At 31.4% G+C, this 18,113-nt stretch overlaps 1 protein-coding gene across 1 annotated transcript; it reads right to left on the bottom strand.

Moving 5' to 3' along the window:
* Positions 1–296: 296 nt before the first annotated feature.
* On the bottom strand, positions 297–17,017 carry LOC127729153 (uncharacterized). Its single transcript, XM_052236824.1, has 9 exons — positions 16,692–17,017; positions 10,636–12,188; positions 9,960–10,078; positions 7,788–7,956; positions 6,724–6,860; positions 4,336–4,508; positions 3,752–3,799; positions 2,983–3,045; positions 297–1,719 (listed from the first exon to the last, which is right to left on the bottom strand). The coding sequence occupies exons 2-9, from the start codon at positions 12,120–12,122 to the stop codon at positions 1,096–1,098; spliced, it is 2,820 nt and encodes a 939-aa protein (XP_052092784.1). The 5' UTR covers positions 12,123–12,188; positions 16,692–17,017; the 3' UTR covers positions 297–1,095.
* Between the last annotated feature and the right edge of the window lie 1,096 nt (positions 17,018–18,113).

Here is an 18,113-nt window from a genome sequence, read left to right as displayed (position 1 = left end):
TTTGAACAGTGAACAAAACAAGAGAAATGAATACATCTTTATTATTAACAGCAATATAAATTATCATGATGAGCATCAACTAAATTCAAACCAAACAAACATTAATGCAGAAATGAATATTATTCCTGGATTTGCATTGGTTTTACCGGCGTTCAGTTACTGTCAGCTGAAAAAAAAAATGCCCAAATTTTGTCCGACTTATACGAGGGTCAAGACTAAATCCTTAGAATTTGGAGCTGAAAAGGGCACCCGACTTATAGTAGGATCGACTATTAGGCGAGTTTATACGGTAACAGTTAACAATTAAGACTTTTAATTTTGCTTTCAACATCAGATTTTTGGCCTTCTTTTACTTTACGGGTCCCAACATTATTATTAAAAAATGGGAGGGTCCCACAATATATAGTGTATTTAAAATTTATACTGTTGTATTGATTGTTTATATAGTATTATCTTGTATATAGGTTGTGGGATCCCTAAAGTAAAATAAGGCATTATAGTACTCTTTTTCTTTAGGGTCCCATAAAAATGACCTATATATAGGTTGTGGGACCCCTCAAATAAAAGAAGGCATTATAGCACTCTTTTACTTTAGGGGTCACAAATTTATCATCACAAATGATGAAGAAAAGTGCAGTTAACTCATTTTACTATATGTAAGTGCTTCAGCAAGCCATTACTTCTCATTTGTACTTTTATGGACTGGGAACCCAAAAGTAAAATCCAAATATGTTGGGACCCCTAAAGTAAAATCCAAAAATTGTCGGGACCCCTAAAGTAAAAGAATAAACTATTATGAGAACATAAAATATTAAGTTCACAAAGAAATTGTACAAATTTTCGTTGTTGTCTAAATGCCATCAAATTTTTGGTAATCTGATACAAATTGGTGTGAAATCATTCATACGCCTTTATGACGTTTTACCAAAAATCCTGAAATAAAAGAGCATACATGGAAATAGAATAACTGCAAATGCAAAAGTACTGAAATAAATTTTTTTGGGGATTCCCTAGTACAATTATCTACTGTAATTAGGACTTTAATAGTCCTCTTCTACCAATACATATTGACTGCCTAACACATTAATCCCAGTATTAACTGTCTTGATCAGAATCAACTTCTTGTTTTATATACATAACACCATCATCAGTCTTTATAACATTTGGATTATCTGATTTCTCTTTGAAGAATGACGAGGATTTACCATCACCCAAAGTACTCTGGCTACTTTCATCATCAGCATCATTGCTCTTTTCATCTCCACTATTTGAGATTTGACTGTTGACATTGTCCCCACTTGCTGCGGATTTTTCACGATCGTCCTTGGCCTTTATTAACTGTTCTTTACTATGCCATATGGTTTTTGCCAACTCTGCACCAAATTTGTAGTACATGTTGAACTCATCAGATGTTAGATGATACCTGAGTAATGACATATTTTGTGGAGAATCACTACTTGTTGGTGGCAGGTCTGGAGATTCTTTAAATGGCTGTGCTGAATTTATCATTTCAGATGTGACATTTGGCGGAGCAAGTCCTTGATCTTGCATGAACATGCTAGGAGATGAGCTTGTCTCTTTCATGTCAGAGTTTGAAGGACCCCCTAGGCTCATCAATGGACCCCAGCCTTTGGTAATAATGGATTTCTTGTCTTGAGCTGTAAAAGCTTTACCTCCTATAGTTCTAATGGCATCTCTCCATGTTAATTTTGGTTTTATCTGAAAATAAACAATAGAGATGATCTGGTGATCTAGTGTAGCAGCATACTGTGAAATTTTATTAGATGTTGTAATATAGAAACAGACCTTATCTGAATGTTGTCTTCTTTTTTAATTTCATTTCGCCTGAAAACTGATGTTTCGACAACAAACAAAACAAACTGTAAGAATTTTATTTCAATTTTGAAAGGAAGGCAAAAGGAAATTCAAGTAACAAAGGTTCAAATCTGGGTAAATTTTAAGAAAATTTTTACTTTGATGAACATTTGAATTGGTGGATTTCCTTTATACACTAAATTCACGAAAAATTAATACCATACGAATAATAATGAATTCACAGTATCTTAAGTAGTTCAAACCATTCTATTAAAATTTCAATCTATTCCAAAAAAGTTGTCCTTCATTTATCATCCAGAAACATGAAATTTTGAAATAATCCAGTTAAGTACCATAACTCTGGAATGGTTAAAGCGAAAACAACAAAAAATCTAAATTAATCTGTGTTTAGTGTTCCAAAACATTAAAATTTCAATCATTTTAATAAAGGGGTTTATAAATTTACGATCCAGAAACCACACAATTTTGAATATCTCCAACTATCAAGTACCATAACTCTGGAACAGTTAAAGAGATAAAAAAAATAAAGCTGGTCCAATCGAAAATGATATTGTAGGGACATGGTAGGATAACGACATACACTGAAGTAATCTTTTGTGTCAATGAGTTAATCGAAACACTTCTTACAAGGCTCATAAGATGTTTAAGGCTGTTCCAAAAAAATATGTAGGTAGGTAATATAGATGCACTATTTGTTTTTACCCCGTTATTTGCTATGCACAAATTTTAATTATTTCCTTCGCATGTTTTTTGAATTTGATCTCTGGAAATAACTAATCAAATCAACTTGACAATTTATATAGGAAAAACAGTATGTTTAACAAAATAATAAAACCCAAAATATTTCTACTTGAAAATTACTCTCAGAAATAATCTGGAATATTTAGAAGAGTAAAAGGGTCCAATTCCTCCAAAAATCAGACAGCCATCATTATATATCACTATTTTAATTAATGTGCAAATAATGTATACAATATATCACTATACTGACCCCATCATCTTTAACATAGAAATATACTGACCCCATCATCTTTAACATAGAAATATACTGACCCCATCATCTTTAACATAGAAATATACTGACCCCATCATCTTTAACATAGAAATATACTGACCCCATCATCTTTAACATAGAAATATACTGACCCCATCATCTTTAACTGCAGGTTTCTGTGTTCTTGATTTTGGTGCTGTCAAGGATGCAAAGTCCTAAAAAAAATTTGATATATAGACTTTCATTCTTGAACAAAAATGACATTTTTTTTTTAATACTTGTTTAAAGTATATAATATGATTATCATTTATATCAACAACTTTCTCATACTTGTAAATATCAAATATATATTGATCTTTTCTAAATTCCAGTGGCAAATATCATGATTTTAAGGTTTTCAAATATAAATAACAACATTTACTAATGAACTTAAAAGAAAAGAAAGCACTTTAACACTTGTTGGTTTTTTTTTATACCAAAAACTTCAACAACATAAATTTCTTATGTCATTTCATCAGGCACAACATTTTATATCCTTGCAATACTTTGGTTTTAAAATCACAATGCAGTAAAAATAGAACTGTCTTAATAGAATCTTGTGTATATAGTGGAAGCTGACCAAACAGAACCCTGTGTATAATTGAAATTGATCTACAAAGAACCAGTGTAGTTTAAATCGGTCTTAATCATGTTAATGTCTATTGTTATTTTTATCAATATGGATATCACATGCCTATCTGCCATCTCAGAAGAAGGTGTATGTTTGAATAAAGAAACTTGTTTAAGATGTTATATCTCTTGAGTGGTCACTTTAGGTTTGGTCAAGTAACTGATTAATAGAGTTTTGATTGTATTTCATATTTTAGATGATCCCATTTTAAAGCCAGATACCTGTTACTTATTCTGTAATTATTGTCTTACCTCTTTTGTCACCTGATCAGAAAATGTTACTCCAAAATATACTGTAGTGATAAAGTTAAGGAAAATCATATCTAAGTAATGTGTTTTCACTCTGCATGATATTTAATAATAGCTCTTTAACACTCAACATGGCATAGATTCAATAGAATAGACCTTGGACTTTTGACAAAAACTGTTAGCTGATCTCCAGATATTTTATTTGTTTGTGTTGTTGGGTTGCTGTGGTATACCCCACATTCCTATATTCATATCAGTTACCTCTCCTACTAAAATACATCATCAGAAAGCCTAGACTTTCTTAATATTCATATCAATTACCTCTCTAACTAAAATACATCATCAAAAAGCCTAGACTTCTTTTTTTTATATTCATATTAAGCTGTGAAGACCCACTCCTATTTAGATACATCATCAGAAAACCTATTTTTTTTTTAAAAGTTTTTCATTAGATAATCAATAATCTCTTTACTTTGTTTTACTTTTAATTTAAGATTGTTTTCCTGTATCATTTTATTTAACTATTACAAACTATTATTAATATCATACATTATATGGAAAATCAGTTATATATTCAAAGGATATGTTTTGTATTTTCCTTTGCGTTTCATCTGTACGTGTGGGAAAAGAATTCTGATTGCTCTGTTACATTGTACACCCCAGTGCTGGACTTCAGGGTCATCAATCTTACGTCCGAGTATATGTAATACATCATCTCGAGAAACGCCAGCTTCTAAATCACCCCTCCATCGTACTATGGCTGAAAAAAAAGGAAAGTTATTCTATTAAACTTTTTAAAAGTATTCACATCTATTTACAAACTCGATCAAATTAAAATGTGTTTATAATTCAACAGAAATATCATACCATTAAATTGACATATAAGAAAAAAACAAATAATGCTATAAAGAATGCCTTTGTTAAAAAATTAGCATAGTAATGTATAAATATATTAACAACTTAAACTAAGTGAAATTACAAAAGGATACAATACAGGGATGGGCACGATTACTGACAAATGTAATCGATTAATAATCGATTACATGAAGGTATTTTGTGCAATCGATTAATAATCGATTACTCAGATTTTTGTATGTAATCGATTGCAATCGATTACTTTATCAAAAGTAATTACATTACTTTTCGATTACTGTCAATTACATGCTTCAAAATTTAAAAAAAAATAAAGTAAGTTAAACACTATCATGTTGATCAACGTTTGTATAGTAGGTGTTTAGAACTTTACCAAAAAAACAGCATTTAAATCATTGTTTCCAAATTATAAGTTGACAGTTGTTATCTAGATGGAATCTCTTACTGAGGATCAGAATTATTAAAAAAATCTTGAAATTTGACTTTCAACATGAATTAGAGATGACATTGCATTCCATCAATCACTTATATATATGTTTAAAGTTTTTTTCAATAATTTTGCTTTCGTACTGACTTAACTTAGCTTTTTTGTTTTTATTCATTAAAAGCAGGTATATTTTAGCATAGTTATTTACAATGTTGGAAGTTTTCTCAGAAGAAAATATAAAAAAGTAGAATTATTAATTAGTTCTGCTTATTTTAAGGATCAAAATTTATAATTATAATGACAAACATGATTTAATCCTTTTGTTTGAAAACCACCTTAATTATAGGTTATAAAACTGCCAATGGAGTACAATTTATAACCTGGGGCAAAATAATGTAAATCTCCATCTTAATTAGACAAACAGTAATTGAAATAAAAACAAAGTATGTGTCTTATATAGTGATTAGAAGACTTTGATCATCTGATTAGTAAAGACAAGTTTGTTAAGATTTTTTTATTCTATAATAAAATTATAAACAGTATATATTTATAGTGTCAACGAGGGATACATGTATCTTTTTCTGAAAAGAATTTCAATGCATAGGCATTGGTTCATTGTTAAAAGGATTTTGTGTACTTATTTTTCATATACATGTATATCTTAACATTATAAGAAATCAACTGTTTTATCTATTCTAAGCTTAAATCTTATTGAAAATTATGCTTTTAGGAAATTTAATACAAATAAGCTTACTACTTTAAGGAAGTACAGAACTTAACTTAAGACACATTTCTTATTTTAAATCTATTTTCTTATTTTAATATAAAAGGTGTTGACTTAGTGACAAGCACATCAATCCATTTGTTTCAAAAGCTAGATATAAAGTAAATTATGGTAGGGGATCTGGTTGATCATAATGCAGCTTGAGACAATAGATAGAAATATAAAGGCATTTGATAAACTCTTAAGTCATATCAGTACTTCAAAGTGATGAATACATACATGTTTTCATTGAAAATACTAGGTTATATTTCATCAAACTATTTTACTAAAGTAATCGAAATGTAATCGAAAGTAATCGATGATTACATCATGATTTTTGCTGTAATCGATTAAATTACGATTACATGTAATCGAAAATGTCTTCGATTACAGATTACTGTCGATTACTGGAAAAAATGTAATCAATTACAATCGATTACGATTACAGATTACGATTACCCCATCCCTGATACAATACACATTTATCAATAAGCAAATTACAATATATGAAGAAAACGTTGATGTTAATAGATGGATGGATAGCTGCTTAACGTCTGCCAGCAAATTAAATGCATATTCAGGAAAGAACATGTTAATGGGATATGAATATCAACACTGCTTTGTACTAGACTGGCATGCTTAGCTATATTTTCAATGAGCTAGTTGACAAGGTAACAATTTGTAGGAAGACATGTCACACTACCCAGACACATTATTCTGACTATAAGCTGACCGTCTTTGCTCTTACTCCTTAATGCCATATGCTTAGCAGAGAAACAGCAAATACCAATTTTAAAGTCTTTGGTTTAACCAGGCTGCACTCAAGGCAAACACGCTACCATAAGACCACGGAGGCGGTTGATGCTAATAGAAAACCCAACTCATTTCCTATATACATCAGATAGGTCTTACTATGTAGATGTTGTAGTATTTTATCCATGTCCTGTGTCATGTCTCTGAGAGGAGAGAAATCTACATCGTTTCCATCTACAGATGCTGTGTCCTCCTGTTGTACTTGATCTATCAAGGCTACACCAAAGAAATATGTTGTGAGAGTGTTAAGGAAATTCTTTTTCCAAGTGTTTTTTCTGTTTGGTAAAGTAGTAATTGTTTCAGGCTTGTATTCTATACTTTTAATAGACAAATGGTTCTAAAGAGTAAAAGAGCATAATAAAATGAAAAAAAAAGTTATTAATATTCAATGTAAGGACACAGTTAACAGGTATAATGCATATCTAAATATTGACAGAGAAATAAGGGTAAACCAACTATAGATATATATTGTAGGTGAATCACTACAATTTAACTGTTAAATAAAATCAGAACTGCAAACTATATAAATTTAAAAAGCATTTCCCCACAAGAGAACTGTTGACCTGACTCTTGCATTTGCAAAAATTCTATTTACCTCAATCCACGAAAATTTTTACAGAAGAAAATAAATGAATCTATAGTATAGCACTGAACCTGATTCATTTAGGCCTAAAAAAAAAATATGTCTGTTTACGGTTACCTTAGGGACCCTACTTTTGAGCGCCGACCCTAAGTCATCTTATTTCTGTCTTAAAGTGAACAATAAACTGAACTCGTGTCAAAAGCGAAGTTAGTGTTGCCAATAAAATAAATAAATTGCCTGATAAACTTGGCCCATGAACAACTCGAACCACAACAAGACGTACTGCATGACTCAAAATCATGTCGCAAAAAGTGAAATGAAAAAATAAAATAAAATGGAAATACCGACCTACCTTCCCTATTTTATTTAACCTTACATAGTCATATATATAGTTTTTTGGCCTTACAAGTATTCCATTGCTTATAGTATATTATGCTTATTTTCTTTCATACAAATAAAAAAATTATGTATATATAAATATAAGTGTACGCACACTTACATTTTGTATGTATTTCATTCAACACTTTCACATTAAGAAGCAAGAAAAATAATGCATTCAATGAATAATTAAAAAGGATATTTTTTGTATTTTCCTTTGCGCTGTGCCAAACTATCAGGAAACAATTCTCGTAAAGCCTTGTTACATGCTGGTCCCCACAAAGCTATCTCTGGTTCACTTGCCATCATACTGGCTTTCTGTAGTAAAAGGTCACGTGAAACATTTCCTCTAGGATGAGCTATTATTATGTCTGTAAAAACAAAGACTCATTTAATATAATACATTTACTTGCATACTGTTATAAATATATATAAATATATATATATAGAAAATTCATCTAAATAACAGCCCAACAATGTAAGATGTGTAAATTTGCGGAAGTAAATTTTTGTTTTTCCCTGGCTGGAATTCGAAATTTATGCTACTGAGATATCGTGGAACCAAATCCCCTTGCACTATGCCCAGCACGCAAGACCACTCAACCACCTAGCCTCGACAAAAATCAAGCTTTCGGTGGCCGGGTGTTACCTTTCCTCGTCAGTTTTTATCTAGCATCATAACACAGTACATGATATATAAGGCATGATAATGGAATATTACAGATCAGCTGAATTATCTATCATAGACGATCTTACAAATTAATGTAGGATGCAGTCACAGAAATAATTATATTATAAGTACGTCTGAACCAGTGACAACTCTACGACAGATTTTATCCATGGGATCACCAGTGATGGTGATACAAGGCTGAAAACACATTCTATATATAATTCGACTAAATAACAGCCCAACAATGTTAGATCTGTAAATTTTGCAGTAGCAAATTTTGGTTCTTCCCTGGCCGGATTCGAACTCATGCTATTGATATATATATATAGCTTATAACTTCTTGGTCATGTTGTGGACTTGACCTTTGAGGTTGAAATCAAAGTATGCTCTCTCCCCATAGAACACTGGGCTATATTCAGAGATTTGATGAAACACACACACTCCATTGTGACGACAAACTTTAATTTTCTCACTCTGTTTCTGACCTTGAATTATGACCTCTGACCTTGAAATTAAATGTGATTCAAGCTATGCATTTAATTAAATTTGATAAACATGATAAAAGTTGAATGCATGACAACGGATATGTTCCAATTGTCGTAACTACAATCCCGTCCTGACCTACCGAATTAGACTTATCACTGGTTTGTACTAACATGAGCAACACGACGGGTGCCACATGTGGAGCAGGATCTGCTTTCCCTTCCGGAGCACCTGAGATCAACCCTAGTTTTTTGTGGGGTTCATGTTGGTCATCTTTGGTTTTCTATGTTGTGTTTTGTGTACTGTTGTTTGTCTTTTTTTTTTTAACCATGGCATTGTCAGTTTATTTTCGACTTATGAGTTTGAATCTCTCTTTGGTATCCTTAGCATCTTTTTAAAATTGTGAACTTGACCTTGGACATCAAAATTAACAAGATTCATGTACTCCACATATGTATACCATAAACAAAAGTCCAATAAAGATCTGAAGCAAACTTGACATCTTAAATGTTAAAAGTAATTATTGATGGACAGAATGGCCAAAAAAAGGAGGCAAAAATATATAGTTGCAATATATATTACATACAAACTTTTTGTTTGATTGCTACATGTGCATCTCTTAATTATGAAGAAAATATATCAAATATTTCCCCAAATGCAATGGCTGCTCATGGTTTGCTGCTTCAGCTTGCAACTAACCATAGACTAGTAAATTTCAAAAATTTCTTATTTTTCAGTGTATGCCTACCCTAATACCTGAATACCTTAATAGCAGATTAATATGACTTTGTCTCAAATAACTATGCCTAGAGGCTAGTCAGATGGAATATATTTATCTCACTAGAAATATAGACAAGTGGGGCAAAACAAAATGTTAAATTCTGTAGGCTAAATCTTGATTGGAATAAAATGTCTAGAATGTAAATGTTTTTTTTTTATTATTCGTCAAACATTGTCAAACTTCAAGACTTTTCAAACTGATAAGAACAAAAAACAGCAAAGATATGCATTAAAACACTATGTTAGATAATTTTCATTGTCGAACAAGTTTCCATGGCATATTGGATGGACTGACATGTTTTGTTCGGGCATAAATATCTGCAAATACTAATTTAAGTGCAGAGCCAGCATGTACATTTATACTTATCATTTGTTTCATTATATTTTTTACACCAGCTATCAACAATTTCAGGTCTGACATTTTGGTCAGAAGTTACTCACCAGGAAGTAGTTCTTTAATCCTCAGTACTTTCCACTGCTCTGTTTTACAGTCAGTGTATCCAGACTCCGTCACAACATCTGTTTGTTGTTCTGGCTCATGTTCTGTCTCAAAATGGACCCTGAACAAAATAAAATATGGATTCATTTTAATTAATGATTACCAAGCAAACTGTATGAATAACAACACAATACACTGAATGAGACATGCATGCATGATACATGTATATACATAAATGTATATATAATTTTCTGAAATTTTGTGGGTATAACATACATTCATATCAAAAATGTTCTGGTCATGTGTTGAAAAAAATGTAGGTGATTAACATGAGATATAGATGTAAGTATATAAATGAACAGTTTATATTTCATTTCATTGTGCAATTGTGTAATATAAAATCATAGTGTAATCGGTAATGTTAGTTAAATGTCATGTTGCCCATAAAGTGCCTTAACTGGAACAATAAATATTCTTCTTCTTATGTTCTTAAAGCTAGGATATACGTTGCCTTCATATTACATTTACATATTGTTAGTTTGAAATATGCAATTTATTACAGTAAATTTGGAAAAAAGCCAACAATTGCAGAGGACACGGAAGATATGCCTCTGTAAATTTCGAAATGTAACACGGCAGTACATGTATAGGTTATAAGCTATATAAGTACAACTTTACCTATATTCTGTGATATCATTACATACAAATGGACACAATGAACATCGGTACATATACATGCTGCTACGATATAGTTCACTATCTACAGCTTTAGATATAACATCTTTCACCAACATATCACGTTTAACATTCCCCACGGACTGCTCTCTTCCTAATGTTTCCTTCTCTTCACTGACACTACTTTGTTCGTCCGTTTTACTACTTTGAGATTCATCCTCCATGGTCTTGAGATTCAAAGGAGAGAACTGAGCAGTGGATTTTTGTATTTTGAATTGAGAATCACTACAGCTGTCTATATACTGTCGAGATATTTTGTTTGACGTTGGTTGTGGTATACTGTCTGAATCATCATCTGACCAGTTGCCATTCTCTATTTCACTGTTTTTCACTAATCTACTGATTACTTTTCTCTTTCTTCTATTGGTGTGAAGATTATTTTTTGTTTCGATATGATCCTTAACGGTTGAAACATTGACTGGAACATCCTCAGGTTCTTGTTTAATTTCCACACTAATTACATGGTCATCATTTGTAATGGGAACAGATTCTTTTCTTGTTTCTATTTGGCTATCTTTTTCCTCTATTTCAGGATTAATTGACTCACTAGATAGTCTTTTGTTGATGTAGTAGTTAATTTTTTCATCCAAAAATGACATAAAATGTCCTCTTTTTTCATATTTGTTTTGTGAAGAGTTTTCACTGGTATTTTTCTCATGGCTATCATTTTGTTCTGCTACAGTCACTTTAACTAAATGTGAAGTACTTTTACAATGTTCTGTAAACATAACTTTCATTTGGGATTTCCAATTACAAACTTGACAAAAATAAACTATATTTCCACCTTCACGTATCAATTTTGTATATTTGCCAAATTCTGGAGTAGAACTATAAACATTTCCATTGTTCCCCATACTTCTTGTAGGACTAGCGTCTGAAGTGATCTGATTGGTCAGTTTCTTAAGATTTGCTGAATCATTCTGTGGTGCTGGAGATATGCTATGTTCAATACCATGAGTTATAACTACATGAGGGTCTTGTTCCAAATCCTCTTCTGCCACATTTTTCAATTTCTTTTGTTTTCTGCTGTGTTTTTCCTTTTTTCCTTTCTTTCGCTTCAGCTGATCAACACTGTTTAAATCTGCATGGTCTGTAGTTATTTGCCAGGCAATTTCAAATTTATCATTCTCATCATCAGAACTATCATCTTCACTCCCAAAATCAGAGTGCATTAACTTCTGATGAGCCCATAAATCTTCCTTTGTGCGGAATTTCAGTCTACAATTTCGACACTTCTTGAGGGCATCACTCTCTTGGTAGTGGGTATTGTTAACATGGGTCAGAAAACTTTCTTCAGATGTTAGAATTGATGGTAAAGATGTACAAAGCTTACATTTGTATAAAATTTCAGCAAACTTCTTTACATTTTGAAATGAATGTTCCAACAAATTAGTTTGAGGTTCTATCTTGACTATCTTGATATCTTCCATACTTAGTTATTTCTTCATCTTCCTTAAAATTTATTTTCTGGCTTTGGCAGTAAGTCTGTAATTTTCCTAAAAAAAAAGTAGCCTTTATGTATTAAATCTATTTTTACAATAATTTACTTCATTTGAGATGTTTCCCATACACTTTTTTGTGCAATCATGTTTTGCTTATTTCCAAACTTGTTTCTTTAGTTATGAATATTTGTACTGCTATAAACAGGGCACATAATTGGATTAATAAAACATCTCTGTGTCAATGTTAATGTAAAAATAAATTATATCTTACTGGACAGTCAATAAAACTAGATATTTTAAAGTGAGTAGACTATTCTGGTATACATTTATGTTTATAAGATAGCAAACCAACAACACAAAAACCAACTAGATGTGTAGAAACACGAATGCCCTCCCCCCCCCCCCCCCCCCCCTCCCCTAAAAAGATTGCATTGGAGCCATTTTTAGGAGTGGAAAATTAAGAATGAAAGTCTGTATAACTGTGTATTTTCACATAATTTTCAAAGTCCAAAGCCCGTAATTTCAACACAAAGTAGTGGAGTGCAACCAAACATAAACTACATCTGTAACTCATCGTAGTAGACTCACATACTATAAATCAGCTAAATAAGTGAAGGCATTTAGAAAAAAATTTGTATAAGTGTTTGTTGCAGAATGACGGAACGACAGATAAGGGTAAAATACATTTGTATATATATATAGATGTTAACATAGGTCAGTCAGGGTTGATACTTATACAAGTCATTTTTATTTACTTGAAGATGTAAGTAATTATATACTTGACGTTGTATAAGTAAATTTGTAAGATTTATATTTTCTTTTCAATGCTTGAATAATCTCCCCTTAATCTTCTCCAAAAATTTTTACTTATATAAGTAATCTAATTTTACAACCCCTAAAAATCTCAAGTTTTGGGAGGTTAAAACATGTCTGAAACAATTTTTCTCTGGTTTTCTAACAATTTTTAATTAGAGTTCAACCTTTCATCTCATTATTTCAACAGAGAAATCAATTGCGCAAAGATTTAAGTAACTGTTCAACATGTTCAAGGCCTTAAAAAGAAATTAAGCTCTCTATTAGACATAATACAAGAAATTCAAGAAAAGAAGAAAATATGACTTTTTAACTTGTGTAAGTAAAAATTATTTGAATATCTAAAGAATATAACTACAAAATGTATACCATTAAAATAATTGACTTGTACATGTCAAATAAAATACACTTGTACATGTTGTATAAGTATCACCCCTGAATGTAGGTTATTCATCAATAGACAAAGTGTCTAAACAATATGTCTAAGCTCTAACAAGTCTTATTTAACAGACTCTTTGGAGATTAAGAATATAACAAACAAGACGATAATTTGACCTCATTTGGGTCTGTATGGATGCAACCTTTAATTTGACCCTTAGTTGGAAACGAATGGCACATGTGCTAAGCATATTCAACCATTAAATAGAATAAATATCAAAATTGAATAGTGAAACAAGGGAGCCACTAGGAAGATTAGAACCATATTTTACCATTTGGAATATTCAAGTCCATGTTTTGTTTAAACATGTTAAATATAGTTGCTTTGCAGAAGTTTTTACCTTTCACTATTTTCTGAAGTAAGTTTATTAATAACTCTTAGTAAGAAGAACTGCATGTAACAAGTACATGCTATTGACTCAGAAATTATTAAATCAATCTTGGCATATTCTTCTGGATTATTCTATTGAAAGTGGTTGAGATACTCAACTAGGCTGCTAGAGATATATTTTAGTCATCGTTCAACTTGTATAAAGGGTTTTAGTTTCATGGGGTAATTATTGTTCATTTGTTGAATTTACTGGCAAATACAATTGAAATCTAAAATGGTTGTCCAAATGTGTTTTTGACTTTATGGCTTTACATTTATAAATGAACAATGATTAACTTTGATTTGTCAACACAACCAAAACATAACTTTCAACATGTAAAAACTTATGTTCACACAAAAACAAAGTTTTAATATGAAAACTTCCGGAGTAAATCAACAGATTGACTGGTGTTTAATGCCACTTTCAGCACTACTGTGCTATTTCGTGGTGATCAGTTTTTATTGGTTGTGAAAGCCGGAGTGCCCTGAGAGAACCCTGACTTTTGGTAGGATAACTGACAATCCTAGTCATTTAAGATTAGGGTTGAATGCACATGCCATGTGCCTGAATAGAACTCACAACCTCAGAGTTGCCAGCTAGTGTTACAGTGAGTAGATAGGCTACTTAGACCACTTGTATTCAACTGATATCAAGCCTAATAAAGGATGTGCAGTTAGCATGTATGAATAAACAGCTGCGCCATGAGTGCATGATAGGCCAGTCGCGTTTTCAAACAATAAAGTTCAATCACTTCGCAATGTCACATCAGAAATTTATGAAAATCGAATGGGAGCTTTTGTCAATAGATTTAAACTATTCACGAAAGTTTCATGAGAACTGCTGAAAGCATTTTTGAGGTATTGTCCGAAAACTGGAAAATCCCCCCTTCTTTAATGAATAAAACACCACAACTCGGAAACGTAAAATCTAAAATTTATACAATTCGAAAGGGAGCTTACATCAATAGATATAAACAAAACACCAAAGTTTCATGAGAACTGCTAAACGCATTTTGGAGTTATTGTCCGAAAACTGGAAAATCCCCCTTTTTTTAATGAATAAAACCTCACAACTCAGAAACGTAAAATCTGAAATTTATAAAAACCGAAAGGGAGCTCACTTCAATAGGTATAAACATTCACCAAAGTTTTATGCAAATTGGTTAGGGCGTTTTTGAGTTAATGTCTGACATGTTGACGACGGACAACGGTATACCATAATACGTCCCATAAACGGGCATATAAAAAAGAACTGAAAGCCTAATTGTAGACCTTCAGTACAGTAAAAGTTAATGGGAATGGTATTATTACTATAACATGTAACTTGGTGTTTTTCACAGATTTCCATTTGCACAGTTGTTTTAGATACCAGTGGATCTATCATTCACCCGAAATGTGAGTCTGTCTTCTCGGCTTGCAAAGTATATAAATCTAAATTCAATCTCTATTTATTGAAAAAATTGCTCAAATCTAAGATTTTAAGTATAAGAGGGGGAGTGTCTTTTTATTACAGAATACCACAAAATATCAAAATTTAAATTCTAGAGAAATTATTATTGTTGTTACTGTTTGAACATAGTTGACAATTCTTATGCCAAAAAAAAAATGACCTTTTCCAGATTCAGGGGTGGCACATGTACATGTATCATGTGTATGCTATGTACACTTCGTTTTTTGTTAAGTAATATTCATATTGTCATGATTGTAAAAGATATTTATAATTGGTTTCAGGTCATTCTGGCCCCAAGTGATTCCAGTCCCAGGTCGATCCAGACCCATAATGAAATAATGAACAACTACTATAAAAGTCCGAGACTTCTGTGAAGTATTTGGTTCATAAATGTCAATTAGCACATGAAAAAGGTTGTATAAATTTCATTGATCAGAGGAATATTTTTAAGGAAACAGTGTTGAGAAACAGGAAAGTAACTTCTTATGAAAGGGATTCTGCAAATTGAACAATATTTTTCAATTTGAGTAGTTTGTGTGCATTAGCTTGGGGATAAGCTTGTGCATGTTGTGTAACCAATCATTGCCAATTGCTAATATATACATGTACACCAAGTAGAAAACATTATATGATTATGAAGATCAAAGTCTTATGAAAAATTTGTGATTAACGTTGACTAATTATTGTACTAACTTCTGTAATTTATGTTTTAGTATAATAATAATGCAAATATCAATATTCTTGATAACTTCTTATAAAATTGTAATCAACATAAATGCTATATTTCACATTTACCTGTTTACTGCATTATCATTAAAGGTGATAAACTGATAATATAAATATTCAACATTGAAAAAATATATTCTTCAATATGAACATGATGAAATCTTATTATATAAATATTTAGAATATTGAAAAAATTATTTGAATAAATGTATTCTATTAATGGAAATAATATATTTGAATATACATTTTTTATCATCCACCTTTGCTATTATTCATAAAATTCATAAACATTTATAAAATACAAGTGAAATATATACATGATATATAATTTTAAATATTCATTAAAATGGGGCAGCTGGACTTACTTGGGATGGATTAATTTGGGTCAGGTCATATGGGGCCGCATCATTGATCAACATGAAGTACTATATTCAGTGATATGAATTTTTTATTGTTCACTCAGTTAATGTATTTATCTTTGCCTTTTTTATTTCATGTGCTTAAATTTGAGATGTATAATTAACATAAGTTAGTGTGTCATCAGGAGGGGGTTAAAATTGAAAAGATAGAAAACTTGAATTGCAACCCAAAATATTGACACACTTTTAGACCAAAACATGACAAATTTAAAGCATTGTCTTTGAGAACTAAGTTAAATAAAAATATATGTATCATGTATATAAATGTCGAGTTATATAATAATTAGACATGTCAGACAACACTCGAATATAGACACATGTGCGGTGAATTTTGAAATTACCTTTCAACCCTTTTTATATGACCTCGCCATGTTTCTCTTCTTTTTATTGCTCAAATTCCTTAAAGACAATTTGTCGTTGTACAGAGGTGGGCTGTCAGAACATGACCTTCGCAGGCGTCAGGGTCGACAATGGCAGCCGTCAGGAAACCATGTCAGTCTGTCGCGGCGTGACACCTGCCATATTAAACAATTTGTGGGTTTATTTGCCTCATGCATGTTTGCATCAAATATTTTTTTTAAGGTTTTCTCAAAGCAATTATCTTCAGCTCTGTTTATTGTTGTTGTTATTGGAAAACATGGTAAAAGTCAAAGCACTTGTTTTTATTTTTTCACTTCCGGAAAGGGGAGATAATTTTCGAAATATGCACTCGGACGGCGGCGTGACTTTTTACCCCAATATACCCCAACATACCCCAATATACCTCAAAAAGCAGTTTAAACATAATTTGATTGAATAACAAAGTTACACTAGGCATTTAAATGTTATTTTAACGACATTAATACTTTATTTTATGAATATATTTAATTTTAAATCACTTTTTCACGCGTAACTTGTTCTGTTCATGTCAGCCGCTTACGATCACAAAATGACTTTTTACCCCAATATACCCAAATATACTCGAATAAACAGTTTCAACACTATTTCCACGATAAGGAATGATATAACAAGCAGATATATTAAAATTGAACACAACTGTTTACATTTTTTGTGCATTTAGAGGATTTTAAAACACGGGTTCTTTATTCATGTATTGACGAAGGTTACACTAAAAACCCGAACGAACGAACCTAAAAATATACCGATAAATTTTTGCAATTTCTTTTTTCTCCCTTAAAATTTTGAGATTGTAAATGCATTTTGTGTTTTGTTTTCTATATGATGTTTTTTTTCTAAAATAAAACTCGAAATTTTTTCTCAAATTTGGAAATATTTTCCCAAATATTTGTTTTCTTTGAAAATAATATATAATCCTTATATGTTAAACATTTAAAGTTTTCTTTTTATGTTTATAAAATGTTTGTATCTTTCACTCAGTTAGGACATTGGTCAGCGGAAATTCTATGTTGGTCAGGTCGGTGTGTTCACGCTTCTCGGACCAACATCTGGAATTGTTTGTCATGCCAAGAAATCCTTGCTCAAAACTCCGATGGACCTCCTACGGCATCCATTACTAGTTAAAGATTAAATAGAAAAATATAAACCTTTCAAATGTAGCGTTTATAAAATAAAAATATTCCCTGTGGAACACCCCCAACCCCCTTTTTTGCGCTCTCTATTTTCAACCCTCGAATTAAGCTTTCCAATCTAATTAATTTAGAAAATTAAAACCTAGCTTTCTAACTGATCTATTCATGTACCGGACCGGCAACTCTCGTCATTTTATAAGAAAATCTATAATGCCGTTATACACATGCGTGTTG

Source organism: Mytilus californianus, unplaced genomic scaffold, assembly GCF_021869535.1.
Source record: "Mytilus californianus isolate M0D057914Y unplaced genomic scaffold, xbMytCali1.0.p SCAF_2, whole genome shotgun sequence".
Lineage (NCBI taxonomy): Eukaryota > Metazoa > Mollusca > Bivalvia > Mytilida > Mytilidae > Mytilus > Mytilus californianus.
This window is presented reverse-complemented; position numbering and strand designations above follow the sequence as displayed.